Below are 22060 nucleotides of genomic sequence, written 5' to 3' on the forward strand. Positions count from 1 at the left end.
AACTGGAAAATTTTAACATGTTGTATATTTAGGAAGTCTGTTCCAGGGTCTTCTCAATGGTATATTTTCTCTCTCCAGTCTAACTATAGCAACGGTAATACCACTTGCCCCCTCAAATACCAGAAGTCCTCATTCTAATGCATCAAAAACTACTGTATAAAGCCATTAAGTGGGACAAGGAAAATAGAACCTATTTAACAAAAGGAAACTGAAATATTTTTAATCTAAGAAATTTATCATGAACATGTTGTGTAACTAGGACTGGCAGGATTTGATTTTTATCAGTAAATGTTGATACGTGATGAGTTCACCGCTCACTCACAGGCTGACAAAAAATATTTCCATTGTTAATAATCAAAATGTATAAAAATGGGATTGTGCATGGGGGCCAGGTGGTGGGCTGCTGGACTGGCAGAGGAAGTGGATATTGTTTGTGTGCGCATGTGCACCCCCATGCCCCTAGTTTTATGCAATCCTGAAAATGTAAATAAGAATCAAAGTAAATGCTTAAAAATAAACACTGATTTTTGGCTGTTGAAAACATTAAAAAATAAAAATAAAATTCTTCCGAGCCTATTCATAATGTTAGTCAAGTTGGAGGGAAATCTTACAACTAAAACATGTAAGGAAATGTCTGGAATTTATGGACATGGATCCTGTGCAAAACACAAATGTAACAAAGTGAGAAATATCTTTCTTGCCAAGTGACATTAGCCCAACTAGATTCAAAACTTTGTTCTGTCAGAGATAAGGCATCACAATTCTTACCTTTTCTAGCTCTCTCAGAGATCTAGAATGTCCTCCTTTGGTCAATACATCCAGCAAGCTATCGGCCATTACAAATGGGTAGTCCTGAGATCTGGTCATAAACTCATGAATACTGAAATATCAAAAGTATGGGTATCAAAATCATTCTTATATCACGTAAAAGACAAATTCCCCCTAATGGATGTTATTGCAAACCCCCATTATATGGAGTTTTGAAAGTGCTGATCACAAGGTCAGTAAGGAATTCCATCTAAAGAAATTTACTTCATAGGTTTCATAGTGCTTAGGGTCAGAAGGGACCTAAACAAATCATCAGGTCTGGCCCCCTGTCCCAGGCAGGAACGAGTGCTGGGGTCATAACACCCCAGCCAAATATCTGTCCAGCTCCTCCTGAAGAGCCCTAAGGTAGGAGAGAGTACCATGTAACCTGGGAGCCCATTCCAGAGCCTGGCAGCCCCAACTGTAAAGTAATGTCTCCTGATGTCCAGCCTGAACTTTCTCTCTAACAATTGGTGGCCATTGGTCCTAGTAATCCCCAGTGGTGCCCGGGAGAACAGAGCCTTACCCAATTTCAGCAGGGTTTCCCATGAGCCCATTAAGGACACCCAAGACCGACAGTACAAAAGAAAAGCAGTAAGATAATCACACTACAAACAAACATGCACGTTTGATATTAATTTATATGCTGCCATTCCCTAAAAAAGGGCTCAGGGTGGCTTATGATGGGACAAAACTTATGAAAACAGTAAGAATATTAAAATATTATTGTATCAGAATCACAAATTATTTAAACAAATTATACTATGGCATTTTAGAAGGATGAGTGTTTTCTAGTTTTCTTTGATATATTTCTAAAGCACATCAAGAAATGTGCCTATGCCACCATCCTGAGAATGTTTGGATCAAGAGTGGTTATTATAAGTAAGTTATAGCTATTTTACTCATTCATCTAAAAAATAAGTTTGAGCACTGTATAAAATTATTCAAATCTGAAATTTGTCCTTGAATACCAGGATTTAGACCTGTGGTAATAACCACTTATGGCTTGCAAACTGCTATTTGTCACTAGCAAAAACTGGTGTCTTGGCAACAAATACAAGTTGATAGTAGCAAACAGAAAAAACCGCCACACACGCACACTCTCCTATACCAGTAGTTAATAAACTTTTTATACTCCAGGCACTCCTCAGAAAAAGTCAGTTTTGTTCCATGGTCATAAAACACGTGAAAGCTAAGAGACAGCTGTTTTTCTGTTACAAAGGACTGAGAAACATAACCGGTTCTGATCTTTTTGACGCTATTCCTATTTGAAATCTCTGACTTTACCCTGTGAATCATAAAACCGCTAATATTGTGTGGCATACTTAAATCATCTCATGTTTCCACAGGATGCAGTGGCATCCTGGTTGAGAATCACTGCTCTATACATGCATAGCCTTTAATACTTTGCTTCAGATTTTAAACCGTTATTCAAGAACGATGAGTTATATTTTTTGATTACTGGGTTTTAGCTATTTTTATAGATGGATGTAGAAAAATGGCTAAGAGAAAAAACACTAACATATTCCTCAAAACCAAGTAGGTATGAGAATTGGGGCCAAGCCTTGTGGTCATACTATTAGTATTTTTAACACGAACTTGGGAAACAAATTAAGCAGTTTTTAAAATCATCAAGTATCTCTTTAGATTTTCTGAAAATTTGAGTATTTTAAAGTAACTTTCTTTCAAATAAGGGTTTGTAGATGTTTAACAATACTCTTGAAGTATGATTTTGAGGTTCAGTGTCCCATTATTGAATTGTCACATGCTAGTCACAAGTTATTTTAAAGTTGATGCATTTGCACTAAGCGATTACAAGAGTTAAAAGCTAATCCTTTTTCACATAAATTACAGTCCTACAGACTGGACTGCTAAAGGTGTAGCATGGAAATTCTGAGAGGAGTACTGGGACATTGGCTCAGGACTTCTCTAAACAGCCAAACTGTTGGGCTGGGAGTGCAAACTGAGTGGGAACAAGTTCAGGCAAAAGCCTGTAGCCTACAAACAAGAATTTGACCAGTAGTTTATTCAGACTACTTCAGGAACTGTAGCTTCTAATCAATTTGCCTTATTGCTAATAGTAAGCATTACAGATGAAACTGGAAAACTTTATATATTAAGTTCTCCTTTGTCACGAGGAAAAGTGAAGACCAACTATCCCACGAATACAGGGCAAAATGATGATTTAGATACATTTATGGTACCAAAGCTACTACTGGCTAGGAAAAAATCTGGAATATTTTCTCTCCTCCTTTCCTCCCCACAGTATATATAGCTTGTAATAGAAAAAAAAATTCCAAAACAAATCTATGCAAACTCTCACCTCTTCTGCATAACTTCTGTAAATACTGGAAGCTAGAATACAGCTGGTTACTTACGTGGAATACCCTTGATTAGAATCTTCCCCATATGTTGAGTAGATTAAATCAGAATCTTCCTTGCTGATATTTGCAAATGTGGAGTCATAGGTTGGAGCATATGAACTGTAGGGTCCATAATTCAAGTATGCCACTATTGAATAATAAAAAAACAAATCAGTCTTGCGTTACACAAGCAAATATTCAATTAAGTTATAATGCAATTTAAAGTGGTCCTAAAAACACAAAACATCTATCACTGCATTTTACTGCAAATACAGTTTATACACAAATGTTCTAACTATACTGTGTTGAGGCATTAGAAAATATACAAAAATAGATTTTTGGGATAAATATCTATGTACAAATTTATGAGTAGAAGTTTGGCCAAGAATAGAAACTAGGTGGACCTAAGAGTTTTTTTTTCCTATTTTCCTTCTTTGTGATATAGCATTTATGTAATACTAGCAAATTGCCCATCATGAATGACAGGGTCGTTCACCCCACCTTCCCCTTCCCTTCCTCCCGATTTCCACCACCTCCCCCTCTGTGCTGGTGCAGCAGTGAGATGGGGACGTGGCAGCTCCCTTGCCCCCTCTGTCTGTAACGCTTTGGGCCCTCTTGGAAGCATGTGTAGTCGGCCCAGAGCATTACAGACAGACAGACTAAGGCTTTTATTATATTAGAATAGTCCCCATGTAATTAAAAGGTGAATTGTCTCAACTGTGGATACATTGTTTTCCAAGAATATGCAGCTAATGGGGAAAGGATTAACTGCCTGGAAGAATGTATTACCTGTTGCATCTTCATGTTCCTATACCAGAAGTGGGCTAAATCTGTAATTTTAATGCTATTTCATTTGGGGTTAAAAAGTCATAATAGTTTTGCTATGCTTCTGTAACAACAAAAGTATGGTGAGGTGTTTAACACCGAAAAATGTAAAGTTCTCCACCTTCGGAGGAAAAACCTGCAGCATCCTTATAGGCTCAGCAGTGCTATGCTGGCTAGCACTACGGATGAAAGGGACTTGGGGGTCATGATTGACCACAAGATGAACGTGAGCCTTCAATGTGATGCTGCAGCTAGTAAAGTGAGCAAAACGCTGGCTTACATCTATAGATGCTTCTCAAGCAATTCCCAGGACATCATTCTTCTATTGTACTTGGTGAGGCCGCAGCTGGAGTACTGCATCCAGTTTTGGGCTTCACAATTCAAAAAGGATGTGGGGAAGCTTGAGAGGGTGCAGAGCAGAGCCACGCGCATGATCAGAGGTCAGGAAAACAGACCTTATGATGAGAGGCTGAGAGCCATGGGACTCTTCAGCCTGGAAAAGCGCAGGCTCAAGGGTGATCTGGTGGCCAACTTTAAGTTTATCAGGGGTGTCCACCAGGATCTGGGGGGACTTTTGTTCAAAAGAGACTCAAAGGATGACAAGGGCAAACGGTTATAAACTACTGCAAGACCGTTTCAGGCTGGACATAAGGAAGAATTTCTTTACTGTCCGAGCCCCCAAGGTCTGGAATAGCCTGCCATCGGAGGTGGTTCAAGCACCTACACTGAACACCTTGAAGAGAAAACTGGATGTTTATCTTGCTGTGGGATCCTATGACCCCAGCTGACTTCCTGCCCTTTGGGCAGGGGGCTGGACTCGATGATCTTCCGAGGTCCCTTCCAGCCCTAATGTCCATCAAATGTTACATCCTAATAACGTGTCAGTCAATACCTAATATCTGTGTCTCATCATGTAATTTTTATACCTGCCTGTCTATATCTGCAAAAGCATGGATATGAAAACTGTGTGCCCTTACTAGCATAGTTAATCTGATAGTTCTACCTACAAATGAAGAACCTACCTGCCTATTTGTATGTACACCTGTAAATAAAGTGTATGCTTTCTAATATATACACAATTAGACTGGAGAAGTCAGTTTTTCTGACAGGCAATAAAATGCACCGCTTTGTTTCAAGGGACATTAAGGATACCAATTTCATCTCTGTCAAAGCATAACATTTATTTCCATGATATAGCAAAACTGAAACAGTTTAGATTAAAAACCCAAAAAGTACCTTAGTTGTTTTTGTTTAAAAGGAAGGCATCTTAGGGTAAAAAAAGAACAGCCAAACAAACCCAACCACCACCCCCTCCAAACACTCACCTGGAGTAACTTTGTTCCTTTTGTCTTCTTTGAATCCTTGTAAAGTATTAACTCCTGACTGAAGTCTTCCAGCTGTCATACCCAGCTTTACAAGGCAGTAACCTGGTTCTGTAATACAGTACATAACTTAATATGAAGGATGCCATGCACATGTACAACTTCAGAAACCTTTACTATTCAAATATAGATGCATTAAAAAATTCTCAAGTGCATTAGTCCAACCCCTGAAGGCATTAGATGCTGATGTTTTCAGAGAAAATAATTTAAGACAGGACTAAAACAAACTTGCAATACTAGCCTCCAAATTATATTTTTACCTAAGCTCATGTTCATGTTTAAAACAAGCATCAACCCATTTAACAGCGAGACCAAAAGATTTACTGGGTAAATATTTATTAGCACCTTTCATGGAAATTCATTGTTCGTAAGGGCATGATGAAGATAAATTAGAACAGTCTTCCTCCTTCCTGCCTTTCCCTTGCTGGGGGCGTCTAACAAGAGAAATTGATGTGGAACATAAACAACTGAACACTGACCCTGATACCTCTTTGCTAACCAACTGGATGTAGAAAAGAGGGAAGGAGAGTAGAAAGCTTCATCACCTTTATGCTTCCTCCTATTTTGGAGATAGTTAATAGTCAAAAACTCTAGCCATTTCCTCCATTAGCTGGCAACACTGCACCAAAGGGCAGAAGTGAGAAGACTACATGTGCTCAGTCATCCAAGTGAGACTCTAGTGGCCATTTTTGGCAAATCTGCACTGTGTGCCAATAAACATCATTCTCCAGCAGTGGGATCTAAACCAGACACCAAGAGGGGAATCTAGGAATTAATTCATTATTAACATGTTCAACAAAGACATACCTCCTGCATTAGGGTCAACGGGGTTAAGAAGTCCCAGGGTTGTTGTACCATCTGGTTTTCTTCTTTCAAACTCACACTGAAATAAAAATTAAAACAGGATTATATGACATAACATTTAAGAGTTCTAGTGTCTTACTGATGGAAACCTTTTATTTTTTTCTCCTTACAACTATGGACTAAATAATTGAAAAGGATTTTCCCCATAATAAGAAATGCAGAAGGTCAGGTTTGAAGCATAACCTTAAATGTTAACTTTCTCCTTTTTCAGTATCTTTACTACTGGTCTAAATCCAAAGCATTTAACCAAAGTGTTAAATGTCAAAATCCACCTGGGATTTTAAGAGGAAGTGATAACTATTTGTTTACTCCTGAATTTTTTGTCCTGTGCATCAGAGACTTAAATTCTTGTGTTAAAAAATGCTCAAAATTTTGTGGTCTTTATTAGTAGGTCAAATATGTATAGTCACAACAATGCACTGTATTCCAGATGACTGTATACTCTTGCATACTCCTTACATCTTTCTCCCAAAGGGCTGCTGGCAATTGGAGTGCACGCTGTATGTGAAAAATACGGTAAGAGCAGGTTCTGCCACTTACCAGGTAAAACAGAAGTAAATTATGCAGTGTTTCATAGGGAGCAGAACAAAGAGCAGGCTTCGCTCCCTAGATGCTACTACTGTACAAGGAAATAACTTGTTTCTGAAAGGCAAATTGTAATACACACTTGTTTTTTTCCAGTCTAAGGTGTGTCGTATGTGAGGAAATATGGCACTAAGCATAGCTGTTCTGAATAGATAACTCAATAAAATTCTAACTTTAAAGGCCTAGCAGTTGAATTAAAAAAATACAGCAAATGACAGACATGCTTAATGCTATAAAGAATTCATGCAGTTTTTTTCACTTAAGGCCTGCATTCAAACATGTAGTCAAAAGTAAATGGGCCTGATTGTTTAGTCTTAGGTCGTTTCTACCTCCAACACTTGCAACACAAGAACGTTTGTATAATTAAATCTAGTTGGTAACCTGCTTTTAGAGAGCGCCAAAGCTAGAGGAGCAATGTTTTTGCAGGCTTAAATACTTTTTGGTTCTTACTCTGTGGCTTTTAACATAAATGTTAGGGGTGTGCAAAATTCATTGAAAGTAAATGGAGTTTTCACACCTGCCTAATATTTACCTGACTGTTTGCAAGTCGTCTTGTTAACTTTCCTCCTGATTCTCTAACAATACGATCGATCTGTTCCTGTTCCCTCTCCAAATTGTTGTTTCTTAATTTTTCCTCAAGTAGATCTTTGTCTTTCCTGAAAATAAGAAATAATTCTCTCTTTACCTGCCTTAAACCAGCAAAATCATCAAATCATTCATAAATATTGACAAGGGTACAATGAAGAAACTCACTGTCAGGTTAAAATAATGCCTGTTTCTGCACACCAACTAATATACAAAAGAGAGTTTGGCTTCAATATTTTTAATATAATTAAGAAAAATACACGTTTGTCTGGAAGATATGTCATTGACTTGTCTGCAAATAATTAGGTGCTCTCTGGACCAAAAGCTAGAGACACTTTGGAGTATAAGTTTCTCCAATTATAAAGGACTGCCCAGTTGAGGCACTCTCATTGCTACAGTGGGTAAAGGACCTAAGAAGGATAATCTTCAGAGGAAAAAAAAAAAAAAAAAAAAATCAAGTAATTGATTCACAAGTGATTTTGGGATATTCATGGATATCTAAATTTAGCGTAACTGCTACAGTTACACACACCAGTAAGTGATCACAAGTATACCTCAGACATCTAGCAGCAAACAGTCAGTACTTGCCATAAGAAACCTCAGATTACATAAATTTAGATGCAAACTTGCTTATGTCCATCAACTTGCTCCCCACCTTGAAAGTTGGTTGATAAAGATGCATGGCAGTCTGCACAGAATTTGAGGACTGGAGGTAGTCTGGCAATCCAAAACAATTTCGGAGCTAGAGTTGTTAGATTTAAGCAAAATTATTCAATGCAAAATACAGATATTTTCTAACATGGCTCTACATGGGCATTTTTTTCTAATTATTTTGACATTTGGAAGAGTCTAGAAGAAAAGGAGGAAAAAAACCTCCAAGACTAAGTCCTAAGAGATAAGGAATCAGATTATCTTGGAACACATATCAGTGCCAGAAATATATGAGGTTATGTCCACTAGTCTGTAGGAGTTGCTTTCTTTCAGTAAAATTAAGAGTGGGTGTAACTTTAAAATCAGTATTAAGATAATACTTTGATAGTACTTTACTTTTTTTGTTCCTTGTTAGGGGTTTTAAAGGTTTTTACATCAGTTTCCATAGATTCTTCTTTGTCTTTCACAAGGACATGATCATTTTCACCATTTGGCTGCAATTCTGTCTTATCTTTTTGTTTCCTGGTCTTCTGCAGGTCAGCCATGAATTCTATGCTCTGTTTCAGACTCTGAATTCTCTCCTAAAAACATATCAGAAATGTTTATTTCATATCTTTAGTAAATCTTTTTATTACTTCACAGAAAGGCTGAGTTAAATGCACTCCTTTCACTACTGCCAACTAAAACAGGCAACCTAAACAATGGAGAATTAAATGCTTGAAACACTAATACGTTCTGTATTTAACTGGTGAACTGGCTCTAGCGTGGCACCTGATAGTGAGCAGCAAACTCAATTCTATCATTTCTCAAACACTAACATTAATTTTATTTTACTGATTATCACTGGAATTGCATAAGAAAGTCAGTATGGAAAGAAGGTTCATGAGACAATAAGGGCACTTGATGATCTTTGTTTCCAAATGGTTACAACTGTAACAGTCACAAATAATTACTGACTACACCAGTTATTCATGTGGCCTATTACAATTTCAAAGTTTTTTCAAGTAGTTTTAACACTGAAAGGTTCTCCTGGGGGACGCCAATCACCCTGATGTTTGCTGGGAGGGCAATACAGCAGTGCACAGGAAATCCAGGAAGTTTTTGGAGAGCGCTGGGGACAACTTCCTGGCTGAACTGTTGGATAGACAAGCTAGAGGCTGTGCTTTTCTTGACATGCTGCTCACAAACAGGTAGTAATTGGTGGGGGATGTAGAAATGGATGGCAACATGGGTAGCAGGAAGCACAAGATGTTTGAGTTCAGGATCCTGACAAAGGGAAGAAAGGAGAGCAGCAGAGTATTGACCCTGGACTTTAGAAAAGCAGACTCTGGCTCCCTCGTGGAACTGATTTCTATGGTTATTGCTCCATCAACTGGGAGGCTGTTGGGCGTTCGGTCGCCATTGCGATGACAGTAGTTGTGGATTTTCCTGTTTTGCATTTCCACATAGCAGGGACTTCTGCAAAATGTGACTACAGCAATCCTGATCAAACTATGGACAACTTAACTGTCTGCCCTCTCTACAAATTTGACAGTGACATTGCAGAAATACATTCCCTTTCTTCGAGAGCATTAGACTGGTTAACCTTAAACTGGACATATAATTGTTATTCCAAGCCAGCCACATAAAAAAAAGAAGGGAGCTGACAGGCAAGATCACCTGAGAGGCCAGTCTGGAGGGGGGAAAGGAGTCTAGGAGAGCTGGTTGTATTTTAAAGAAACCTTACTGATGGTGCAGGAACAAAGAAAGAACAGTGAATATGGCAGGCAACCAGCTTGGCTTAGCAGAGAACTCCTCAGTGAGCTTAAACACAAAAAGGAAGCTTAGAAGAAGTGGAAGCTTAGACAGATGACTAGGGAAGAGTATAAGAATATTGCTCTCGCATGGAAGAATCCTATGCATTGCTGCAGGCTTGGAACGAACTACCAAAGACGCAGGTTTGCAGAAAAGGACTTGGGGGTTACAGTGGACAATAAGATGGGTATGACTTAGCAGTGCACCCTTGTTGCCAAAAGGCTAACAGCATACTGGGCTGCATTAGTAGGAGTGTTTCTAGCAGATTGAGGGAAGTAATTACTCCTCTCTATTCTGCACTGGTGAGGCCACATTTGGAGTACGGTGTCCAGTTTTGGGTCCTCCTCTATAGAAAGGATGTATACAAGTTAGAGAGAGTCCAGCAGAGGGCAATGAAAATGGTTAGGGGGTTGGAGCTCATGATTTCTGAGGAGAGGCCAAGGGAACTGGGCTTATTTAGTCTTCAGAAGAGAAGACCAAGGGGGAATTTTACAGCAGTCTTTAACTACCTGAAGAGTGGTTAAAAGAGGATGGAGCTAAACTATTCTCCAGGGTAACAGATGACAGAATAAGGAGCAATGGTCTCAAGTTGCAGCAATGGAGGTTTAGGCTGGATATAGGAAAAACTCTCTCACTAGGAAGGTGGTGAAGCACTGGACAGGTTACTTAAACAGATGGCAGAATCTCCATTTTTGGAGGTTTTTAAGGCCCGGTTCGACAAAGCCCTGGCTGGTACGATTTAGCTGGGTGCGGTCTTATTTCGAGCAGGGGATTGGACTAGATGACTTCTTGAGGTCCCTTCCAACCTTAATTTTTCTATGAATAAAAGCATAATCACACTAAATAGATGTGCTTTGTAACTAGAAAAGGCCTACTAGAAAATTATGAAGGCACAGTTGCATGTAAGGAGCAATAAGGGGGGAAAATGCAAACACATACACACAAACAGACTACTAACCAACATAGCTGTGATAAGCAAAATAAGCTAAAGCTCTCACACAGGCGGAGCTATATGGACAGAAGTGCTATTTAAGCTTATCCACTGGGATACTGGCATAAGAACTTCCGAGATGGAATAAGCGGCTTTAGAGCAGCTTACTAAACTAAGCGTAGATGAGGCTTCAGACTTAGTTTTTATGTTGAAATCTGGGTGGGGATGGGTAGGAGGTTCTCATCTTGTATAATTTGCTTAGTTCCCGGTAGGTTTCTTAGATGAAACTGTTTCATCCTTAAGAAAAATCATAGCTATTTTAGGCTTGTCATCCAACTATTTATTAAATCAAAATATTTCTCCCAGTCTCTAGTGTAAACACTAATAAAATGTCAAAGAATAGATGCACTATGCTACAATATTATGATAGATTGAATGTAGGTGCTGGACTTTGCAGTCCAAGGAACATGAGATTTTTAGTAGTATTATTTTGTTGTTTGAACTTCCCATTTCTAAGATATGCAACAGGAACAGATCAAATTTTCAAGCTTTCAGTATGCTGGATCCTGCTTAGAAAAAGAGAGAAGACTGCAGTGCAGGAAGCAAAGGACTCTTGAACATGCCAATCTGTTTTTCAACTCTGGTGAATACATTTTAAAAGGGCTACTGAAAAATTAGAAGATGTGCCATTAAGCCACAAAAATAATTCAGGAGGTAGAAAAGAGGCTGTACATGCGAAAACTTGAATTCAGTCTGGTAGGTTCATTAAAAGAGAAGATTGAGAGGTAACTTGGATAATGTCAAAGTACCTTTGCAAAGTAAAAATACTGGATATTACGGTCTTTGATCTAACAGAGAAATGCAGAGCATGAATAAATGGATAGAACACCGATTCTAAACTAGAGTGCCATGGTACCCTGGGCGCTACCAGATCCTTTAAATGGTGCCATGAGGTATGAAGAGAGAAGAAGATAAGAGCAGACTCAGGACTGTCCCTCCCTGGAAGATCCCTCAACCCTACTGCCTGGCCCCTCAACAAGGAGGGTAAACACTGTAATATATACATTTAGATTTTGAAATGGGGTACCAATCCAAGTCACAAAAGTTATAGAGAGATGCCTCAATGAGAGGTGCCACGAGTCTGAAAACACTGAGGACCACTGAATTAGAAACTGCAGCCAAACAAATTCAAGCTGGAAATAAGTTGAAATTGTCCTGACCAAAAAATAAGTTAATAAAATAAGTTAAACCAATTGTGAAAGATGTGATATTAGAATACCAAAGAGTGGGGAACAAGCTATCAAACAAATTGATGGATTATCCATCTTTTAGATGTTTCTTTGGAAGATATGCTTTACCCAAACAAAAGTTATAAATGGGTAAGTTCGTAAAATTGTATTGCCTGTATTATATGACAGATTCTGGAAGATGATTCAACAGCTCTTACCCTCCTTCATCTTTGTCTGTGACGTTAATTTATATTTATGCCAAAGCAAACTTTAGAGTTAGAAAGTAAAGGAAATCCTTCTCCTGGATATGAATTCCCTGAAACAGAAGTAGCTTATTTGGCAAAGATGATGGAAACATTATAGAAAAAATGATTCCTTTTGATATCACTTTGAACCACCTGAAACTGAAAACGACATGAAGAGGAGAGATCCTTTAAAAACAGTATTGCAGACTGTTCAATAGAAAACATGGATCTTCCTATGTCTTTTAAAATAACTACAAAAACATCTGATTATTTATAATAGTCCCTTACCTGGCTAAGAATTTTCATTCCTGAGTGCAGTAATTTCTTTGCAGCTTTGTAATATATGGTGTCTGGTTTATTGTAGATCATGGCATTAGTACACATCAGTTTGAAGTTGTCCTGAACAAAGAATTAATTCATAAAATAAGCCAATTTTGAAAGATGTGATATTAGAATACTGATACGATACGGGCTGTGTCTTCAGTTGACAGTAACAAATTTCATGGGAATTCATAAATAAGATAATAATTTCACTAAAGCATGTTTTTACATTATTTAAAACGCGTTGGCAGCATACAGCCCATGGGCTGAATCTGGCCAGAGCTGGAATGTTTTGCCTCTGGCCACGCCCAGGCTGCGACAGGGAAAATACATAGATGAAGTTACACTGTCAACACACAACGTTATTACCACAAAATAATTTACCCTAGATTTTACTCCACAGTCCGAAGCAGACGTGGCCAGTTCTCTCAAGCTAGCTGCCTGCAGTAAGTGCTATTATAGATCCTAGTATTAGATATGGGGAGGAGTAAGTTTCTACTGATCAAACAGCTGCCCAGGATAAAAATGAGCAGAGAAAGGGACACAACCAGCATACTCACTCCAAAATGAGAGAGAGACTTTTATACCTAAGTGGAGTTACTAACACCAGTTTAAGGCTGTGCATCATAGTTTCACTTCATTTTTACTCCACAATAAAGTTAATACTCAAATATTTAAAACTGTTTAAAAATTAAACAAATTAATTAAAAATAGAAAGGAAAAACTGAATTACTCCTGACCATTTTGTTTTAAAATCGGCCACTTACCAATAAATCCAATCAGTGAAATTTAGTAAGATTATACAAAAGGCATATAATTCAATGCAGCCGTTTGGTTTAACAGTACAGAACAGCACCCAAATTATCTCAATTATCTTTTTTATTTTATAATCTGTTAGTAGAAAGGAAACATTACACATGTTTGCTCACTAAGTTGTACTGCTCTATGAAATTAACACTCAACACCAAGAAAACTTCTTTAGAACTATTTTTCTGGTTAATTTCATAACTGGATCCAACTACATTTTAAGAACACAAAAATTTGGAATTCCATTTTAAAATCGCTATTTAAACATTTGCAGACAGAACAATCTTTATATACCTTTATTTGATTGAATGGCCTTTGTTAATCACTGAGGGGCCAGATGTTACCTTGGTACCTCAGAGACAGAGAGAAACAAGAAATGCTCTTTGCAGAGCTAACAGTCTTCCCTGTGAATCAGTCTTGATGTTTGTGAAGAAGGAAGAAGTCAAAAAGCTGGCAGAAACAGATTGTCTATATGCATCTGCCAGATTAAATCTGAACCAGCTGAGACAACAGTGAATGTTTTTTTCTTGTTTCAGAGTTCTGAATAAGAATATGCATCTGATGAAATACAAATTAAAAAAAGGTAACTAATCTAGATACTATCCGCACAAGCTGCATGCATGTTACTCAAAAATTGAACTTCTGAGGTGAGCAAGATTTGTGAGATGAGGAACATATTTTATAGGACCAACTTTTACAGTTGGGGGAGGTGTCAGACAAGCATTTTGGTATCAAACACCTTACGTTTCATCAGGTCTAAGGAAATAGTAGTCACAGTCTAAGCTAAGTACAGGTGAGACCGACTGCTTCAGTTTAAGTCAGTTTTCTTAAGGAATTTGGTACCTTGCGACATCTGCAAAAGGTACACAGGTAACCTCATGATCATTATTGCATTATCTGAGCAGTAATCCTTGCGCATCCTGAAAAATTCAGGATGCACGAGTAACGCAAAAAGAAAATTAAGGGCTATGGGTGTAACTCTGCTAAAAAAAACAATTTTTGCGATTGTTAGCCTGTGTAAACTAAGGAAACACTTATTTGACAGGAATAGAATAATTCCTTTACTCTCCTTGATTATATCTGTTATAGCCTCTATCCTTCCCAGTTTTTTCCTGGATTTTTTTAAGAAATCATTTGTGTCATGCAAGCAACATAGCGTATAACATTTCTGCATTCTAAAATTAATTTGGGAAGCCACAAAACATCAATATGATAACTTGTGTTTATCCAGAACTGTAAGTAGCATCCCTAACCAGATTCCACTGAACATAAGACTGGTTCTCAGATGTACCAGTGAAGGCAAGTTCTCTCCCATTGCAGTAGATAAATCTTAGCTGAAATCTTCAGGACTTGCTCTTAAAATGACAGACCTGTTACTGAGACCAAAATAACGTGACAGATATTTGACTGTATTTTTTAAATTAATGGGAAGTAAAGGCAGTGGTACATACAGACAACTCTTTCTGGAGATCACAGGATTATACCTATTATACAGAAGACAAATATAAAAAGGGCAAGTATTTTTGCAGAGATAATGGGGAAATAGTATTAAGAAAGAAAGACTTGATTAATCAAATCCCTCACTAACAGAAATGCTGTCTGCTATAAATTCTACCATCTGATTCTCACACAGAGAAATATGAAACGGAACTGGAGGGAGAAACTGATAGCTTCTTTGGACTCTGAAGTAAAGCTTCTTACTGAAACATTCTCTTTCAGTTTTCTACTGACTTGAATATGTAATATTCTTTAAAAGAATTATAGTTAAAAGACTACATTTTTGTTTGTAATGCAAACGAGGAGATGTAAATGTTAACTTCTTTGACATAATGCTGAAAAGTCACTAAATTACACCATACAAGAAAACTATTCAGATTGGTAGGCCTGAAAATGGATTGCAGATATCCCCATTAAAAAGCACATAAACATTATTATTCTACGCAATGGTTTAGAAGTTTTTGTTTGTCATTTATTTTTTTTCTGGATACATACTGAAAATAAAAAAGTGTTCAGATGCATACAAGTATGTTTGATCAGCAGAAAATATTGTTAAAGCCAGACACGCTGATTTTTGCTAACTATATATATCCATAAAGGTGGAGTTCAAGACAACTTAAACGAAAGACTGAATAATCCAAGATAGTACAACTGCTAGTGCCCCCAAATGTCATTGTTTAATACTGCTTTATAAAAGGTAAAATATCTTATAAATACCTTTAATTCTTCTATAGATTGATAACCATTGTTCTTGATCTTTTCTTTCATGGTACTAAAATCCATTGGATGTTTAATGATCATGGAGTAGCCAGGAGCAATGAAGTCAGTTACAGGAAATGAAAAAAATGAACTTGGATCCTTTCTGTTAAGATATGAAAAAAACACTTCTGTTTAATTTTAGCAACACAGAACATATTGAGCTCGGAATTATCAGAAGAAAAAAAAAAGCTTTGTTGAAAGGAACCACAGAACTGAAGCAAGACATGTCTCACATCAGTACAACCATTCAGTTTGTTCCATATTTGCAGGCTGACTATTTGCAGGTCCTCTGAGGATTTTTTTTTTAAGAGGTGAAAAAATTTATGTTTCTTTTTTTTACATGGGTATTGCTTTCTAACCAGATCAGAGGGAGAGAAAAGGATTACTTGTACTGGTCTTGAAAGATAAAGTTTATTCTTGCAAGACAAACATATATTTTGGTTCTAGTTTAATTTTAAAACTCTTTTTAAACTAGAACCACTCAGAATCAGATTTTTGTTCAATCTTTTGTAAAGGTCATGATCAGAAAATCTAAAAACAGCTTTCTGAATGCGGTAACAATTCCAAACTGATATTATGAGGTAGTTAAATACTTAAGTTGATGGCTTTGCCTAGTTAGCTGGATTCTACCAAATTTCTTCACTGTATCTCTTGAGCTGGGATAAGGTTCTAAACTTGCATAAGGTAACAAGCTTGACCTTTCATCCAACTGGAATCAGTTAACTTTAGGGGAGTGCTTTATTTTGATTTGTTGAAGGATAGCAGAAAAAGTGCAGACATAAACCTTTAAAAATGGCAACACTGGGAACATCCAAAAGCCCAGTCTGTCAGCAAAAGGGCAGAAACAAAAAACCATAACATTTTAGAAACACTGGTAAGCACATTAGTGAACTAATATAAATCAATCATCCTAAATATTTTAACATATAGCCAGGTTGACAAAGTAGCATTTATTTTTAATCACAGAGCAGTTGGTGAGGTGTCTGCATTTTACTGTGTGCGTGTACGTATATATCTTTGTAACAATGTACTTGAAAGATCTACAGGAAAGTAGCATCGCAATAGGCCAAAAGCAGCTTTAAGTTATTAGTTGAAGAAAGTCTTATACACGGTTATAAGTTAAAGGGGAACTTATTTTTTGTCTTCACACAATTCTACTGTCAAATGTCAAAATCAAATTTGATGCAAGATAAGTAGCACCAATGTACTTTTGTGATTGACCTTTTGAAAACACTTGTAGTAGAGAGAGCATGTGCTGGAGTTTATTTTTATTACAGAGCTGGAGATTATTATAAACTCTAGTGATTTACACCAAGGCCTGTCTTCCCCTCTTGTGTTTGTCCTCCATTGCCTAAGCTGCCTAAATACTGAATTGGCTTTTGCAACTTCTTGTCATTTGAAGACTGAATTTTAAATTACTATCTTAACAAGCACCCTTGTAGTTGAGAAACTGAACTAACTGAACTTCAGTATTTTTAAAGCTTGAAAAATTACTACAAAATAACTAAAACTTTAATTACTGAAAGTGAAACACTTTAAAGCTATATACCATATTGTGAACCTGATTTCATAGACATAGGGCAGGAAGTCAGCTGGGGTCATAGGATCCCAGCAAGATAAGCATCTAATCTGCTCCTGAAGGTATTCAATGTAGATGCTTGAACCACCTCTGATGGCAGGCTGTTCCAAACCTTGGGGGCTCACAGACAGTAAAGAAATTCTTCCTTATATCCAGCCTGAAACGGTCTTGTAGTAGTTTATAACTGTTCAACTTCATCATCCCTTGGGGCGCTCTGGTGAACAAATGTTCCCCCAGATACTGGTGGTCACCCCTGATAAACTTATAGGTGGCCATCAGATCACCCCTGAGCCTACGCTTTTCCAGGCTAAAGAGTCCCATGGCTCTCAGCCTGTTGTCATAAGGTCTGTTTTCCTGACTTCTGATCATGTGCGTGGCTCTTCTCTGCACCCTCACATTCTTTTTGAATTGTGGAGCCCAAAACTGGACGCAGTACTCCAGCTGCGGCCTCATCAAGGCTGAGTACAAGGGGACAATGACGTCCTGGGATTTTACATCTATGGATGTAAGCAAGCGTTTTTTCTCACTTTACTAGCCGCAGCATCGCATTGCAGGCTCACGTTCATCTCGTGGCCAATGATGACCCCCAAGTCTCTTTCTTCCGTAGCGATAGCCAGCGTAGCACTGCCAAGCCTATAAAGATGCTGCAGGTTTTTCTTCCCAAGGTGGAGAACCTTGCATTTTTTGGTGTTAAACACCATCAGGTTCTCGTATGACCATTTGCTGAGCCTGTCCAGGTCATCCTGGATCACCCCCCTGACTTCTGGTGTGGATGCTTTGCCCGAAAGTTTTGTGTCATCGGCAAACTTGGACAGTCCGCTTCTCACTCCAATCTCCACATCGCTAATGAGGATGTTGAACAATATGGGTCCAAGGACAGAGCCTTGGGGGACCCCTGGTTACAGGACACCATGATGACTGACTTCCGTCAGTTACCACCCTCTGGTCCAACCACAGAGCCAATTTCCCAGCCAACAGATCATGGTGGACCTAAGGCCACAACTGGCCAGTTTCGCCAAGACGTAATCATGAGATACCAGATCGAAGGCTTTTCTGAAGTCAAGATATATGACATCAATCTCTTCTCCCTTGTCCAGGTGATAGGTCACCTGTCTATAAAAGGAAGCGAGATTGGTCAAGCAAGACCTACCTACAACAAACCCGTGCTGGCTATCCCTTAGGATGTTGGCGTCAGCCAGTCTATTAAGGATGGCCTCTTTAATAAACTTTTCTAAGATCTTCCCCGGGATAGAAGTCAGGCTGATGGGCCTACAGTTAGCCAGATCCACTTTCCTCCCTTTCCTGAAGATAGGTACCACATTGGCCTTCTTACAGTCTTCGGGCACTACACAAGAGCGCCAGGAGTTTTCAAAGATCCGTGCCAGAGGCTGGGCTATAATGCTCGCTAGCTCCTTGAGTACCCTGGGGTGTAGATTGTGAGGGCCGGCTGACTTGAAGGTATCCAGCTTCTGATATATGGAGACATCAAGAACCTGGTAATTGAGGTTGGTTAGCAAAGCTAGCTTTTCGGCTGGATACTATTTATCATCTTCATATTTGTAAGCCAGGCACAGGCTATGAACTTTCCTCCCACAGAATTAGGGAAGGCTTTAAGACGCCTGGTGGCTTCATACCACAAAAACGTAACCAAGAAAAGCCCTCAAAAACAAAAAACTTTGCTTGACACTTATTAAAATGCTCACTTGTTCAGCACTCGACTTTACAAAGTTAATTTACATATACACTTACATTTTACTTAATAAATCTGTAAAATCCCTTCACTTACTTGGGTAAATTAGGTTTTTTTGGACAAACACTCTATACTCTTGCATCTGCTGAAGACAACTTATTGAATGCAAGCATAATTTCTATTTTTGAGAATTAAGGCATTTCTGATAACATTCCTTCCATTTCTTTTTAATGGTCTTTGAAACCAATTAAAGCATTATAGCAGATATTTACAGGTATTCCAAGACCGAGGAGAAGCTAAAGCTGATGCCATGCTTAGAGTATCTGAGTTTATAGGGTTGCCCTAAGTTCCTTTAACTCTCACTCCCTGCCCCTCCCCGCCTTCTTGGACATACACCCCCCCTAAGTGTTAAATTTTTAAAACCTTGTATCCAACTGTTACATTATAAAATACAGGTAATACTAACCAGAAGAAGGTTCACAGAGAAGGTTTTTTTTTTTTGTGTTTTTTTTTTTTATCATTGAAGCATAGAATATTTTAAAAGCAAGTCAAATCAAGTGCAGACAACAATGTTTGGCAGCTTATGGTGCTGCTGTTGCTAAGCAAAATAACTATCAAGCACCTCAAACCTGACCAAGCCTATAAGCATCACTATGGCTTAAAGAACGCCTTTCATGTTACACCCATTAGCAACCCAGGTTATCAAGTTCATTTCATCATTCTGGAAGCTAGTAGATAGGGCAAGTACACACCTCTGCAGCTGTCTTATGAGTTGATTCAAAGCTTCTTGAAGTGGTGTTTGTTCTACTTCTACAGAAGAAAAGGGGGCAGGGAAGGAAACAATTACAAAGAGAAACTAAAACTCCTAAAAGTATCATTCAAAACACCTAACTAATGTTAAACTAAATGTCAAATATTATTTTTTTCCACATGAAAAACACTGTAGCAGCAAACAAAACTCAGAAACTACTTTAATAATCAGCCTTACTGAATGTGGTGATAGGCATTATTTTGAAAACACTAAACTAACAGTAGAACTTTATCATGGGCTAGGCTTTTTGTTTGTGGCTTGGTGTGCATGTCTTTGTTTGCACTATGTTGTCTATTATGATATAAAATGCCAAGTTTTTTTGATACACACATGAAGAAACAAAAATGTTTTCAATACTAGAAAACTGGAGTTGCTATAGCTGACCAGACAGCACTCATACAGGCCATTATTCTTGAAAAAAAAAAATTGGCTTTAAAAGCACCACCAGCAGACCAAGTACTTCAGTTTTTCTTACCTTCTTGTTTTGCTAAAGTACTTGCCAGTGGTTTTTCTGGTGGCAATTCCAGTCTCACAGGAGTCTGACATCTCAATTCTCTTTCTCCCTCACTTTCCAGGTGTTCCCGATCTCGTTTCTTTTTATCTTCCTAGAAACAGAAAGATAGGCAAGTTCAGGAGAGGCAAAAAAGCAAAGCTTCTACTGGCTTTTAGAAACACTGAATCTTAAAGTAGTGGCTCCACCTGCTGTAATATAGAGTAATTAAACTACATGAACAAATTTATCTTTTTTTAAAAAAACCCTTTATTTGTGATTATCTGTCAGAGATTTACTGCCCCTTCTTCAATGAAGAATCGATTTTTTAAAAAAAACTCTTGTATTTGGCTTAAGCGGTATCCAACTTTTTTTCTAGACCCAAGGAAAAGAATGTTGTGCCTGGAAGCTTGTCTAACATCTCTCACAAATATATATTTGGTCCAATAAGAGAGATTACCGAACAAACCTTGGTCTAGGGAATATGCAAGAACCATCACAGACACAACACAACAATCCTACCATATCTATGACAAACTACTCTGTAAAGAGAATCTTTTCCACTGACAGCCAGAAGGATTACAACAAAAAGGACAATAAACAGCTTAAACTTCTGTAAAGAATGGGGAAGATATGTTCAGAAAAATTCTGAAGAAGTTGAGATGATACAGCTAATGACTGGGAGGAATAGGAAGAGGAGCTCTAGCTAGACACACTTCTGTATACATTTATGACGTTAAAATCCTTGCTGTCTTGTGTGGTGTTCTTATGGTCATGAAGAATAAATACTATTTTGAATATGCTACTTGCTCCTCACAAGTCCCAGAAAACCAAAGTGCAGATACTGAACCTAAATTAGGCTTGCTGAAGTAATCAGCAGGGATCCTGGTTTTCTCAAATTAAAAATCACAAATTCTCCAATTAAAAAAAATCCTGCAAATTCACTGATTAAAATCCCCAAAACCTGTGATTAAAATGAACTGCAACTATATATATATATGCGTGTGTGTATAGGTATCAACTGAACACAATGTTTTGCTATACTTACAATTTTAAAGCAATTTGGAAGCTTACCAGCGTCTCGATCACTATAGTAAAATCAATTCTAAATACCTATAAACGTTAGTATTTGATTTTGAGTTGTTTTTATACTGGAAAAAACAGAGCTCCCCATGACCCCTTTTCCTCACCAGGATGCAGGACCCCAGCCCTACCAGAGGGGGTCCCCAGCTGCCAGGGCTATAGGACCAGGGACCCAGGTCTGCAGCCCCTTTCCCCCTGCAGCAGCAGCACTCGAGCCCTGGCTGCTGCTCATGGGAGGTGATGGCAAAGCAGAGTGCGAAACCCAGCTCCCCCTCCCCCATGGATAGCACAGCCAGAGTGGAGCCCATAGGGGAAAGGGAGGGGGTGGGCTGTCCCTCCTTCCCCCGGGAGTGCACACAGCAGCAAGAAACCAGCTCCCCCCTGCCCCTGACGAGCCACCCATAGCTCCATCCTGCTTCCCCCGGGGCCTTGCAGCCACACACGGCCCCAGCCAGACAGCAGCAGCCCCAGCCCTGCTCAACTCCCTCCCTCCTTCCCTATGGGGTCCTCAATCCCCCACCTGCCAGACTTGCCTGTGGGAGCTGCTCTCCAGGCTGCCTGGTGGCAACATACATGCATATGTGCACACATGCATATAGTGCACGCTGCCTGATTGCTATCCTCCCATTCCCCCCAGCCTGCAGCAACTCTGTCAGCTGCAGAAAGCTCTTCGCAAAGGTGCAAAATCTACATATTTCTCTGTTAAAATAAGAAGTCCACATTTTCTCAGTTAAAAGGTTAAAATGGTACCCCCCCCAACAA

At 38.6% G+C, this 22060-nt stretch overlaps 1 protein-coding gene across 2 annotated transcripts in view; it reads right to left on the reverse strand.

The window, feature by feature from the left end:
• BRD7 (bromodomain containing 7) overlaps positions 1-22060 on the reverse strand; it is a 30910-nt gene that overhangs the window by 6924 nt on the left and 1926 nt on the right. Inside the window, exons 3-13 of one of the 2 annotated variants that reach the window (XM_090063743.1) lie at positions 20201-20330; positions 19667-19724; positions 15604-15748; positions 12550-12660; positions 8459-8643; positions 8067-8153; positions 7359-7482; positions 6185-6260; positions 5321-5428; positions 3186-3318; positions 769-880 (exon numbers count right to left, since the gene is read on the reverse strand). In XM_090063743.1, the coding sequence (XP_089919869.1) occupies positions 769-880; positions 3186-3318; positions 5321-5428; positions 6185-6260; positions 7359-7482; positions 8067-8153; positions 8459-8643; positions 12550-12660; positions 15604-15748; positions 19667-19724; positions 20201-20330 (1269 nt within the window). The remainder of the gene's footprint in view (positions 1-768; positions 881-3185; positions 3319-5320; positions 5429-6184; positions 6261-7358; positions 7483-8066; positions 8154-8458; positions 8644-12549; positions 12661-15603; positions 15749-19666; positions 19725-20200; positions 20331-22060) is intronic. The other variant, XM_090063744.1, reaches the window with a different exon arrangement.

Source organism: Crocodylus siamensis, chromosome 9, assembly GCF_052110815.1.
Source record: "Crocodylus siamensis isolate JL-2025a chromosome 9, ASM5211081v1, whole genome shotgun sequence".
In the NCBI taxonomy this organism is placed as follows: domain Eukaryota; kingdom Metazoa; phylum Chordata; order Crocodylia; family Crocodylidae; genus Crocodylus; species Crocodylus siamensis.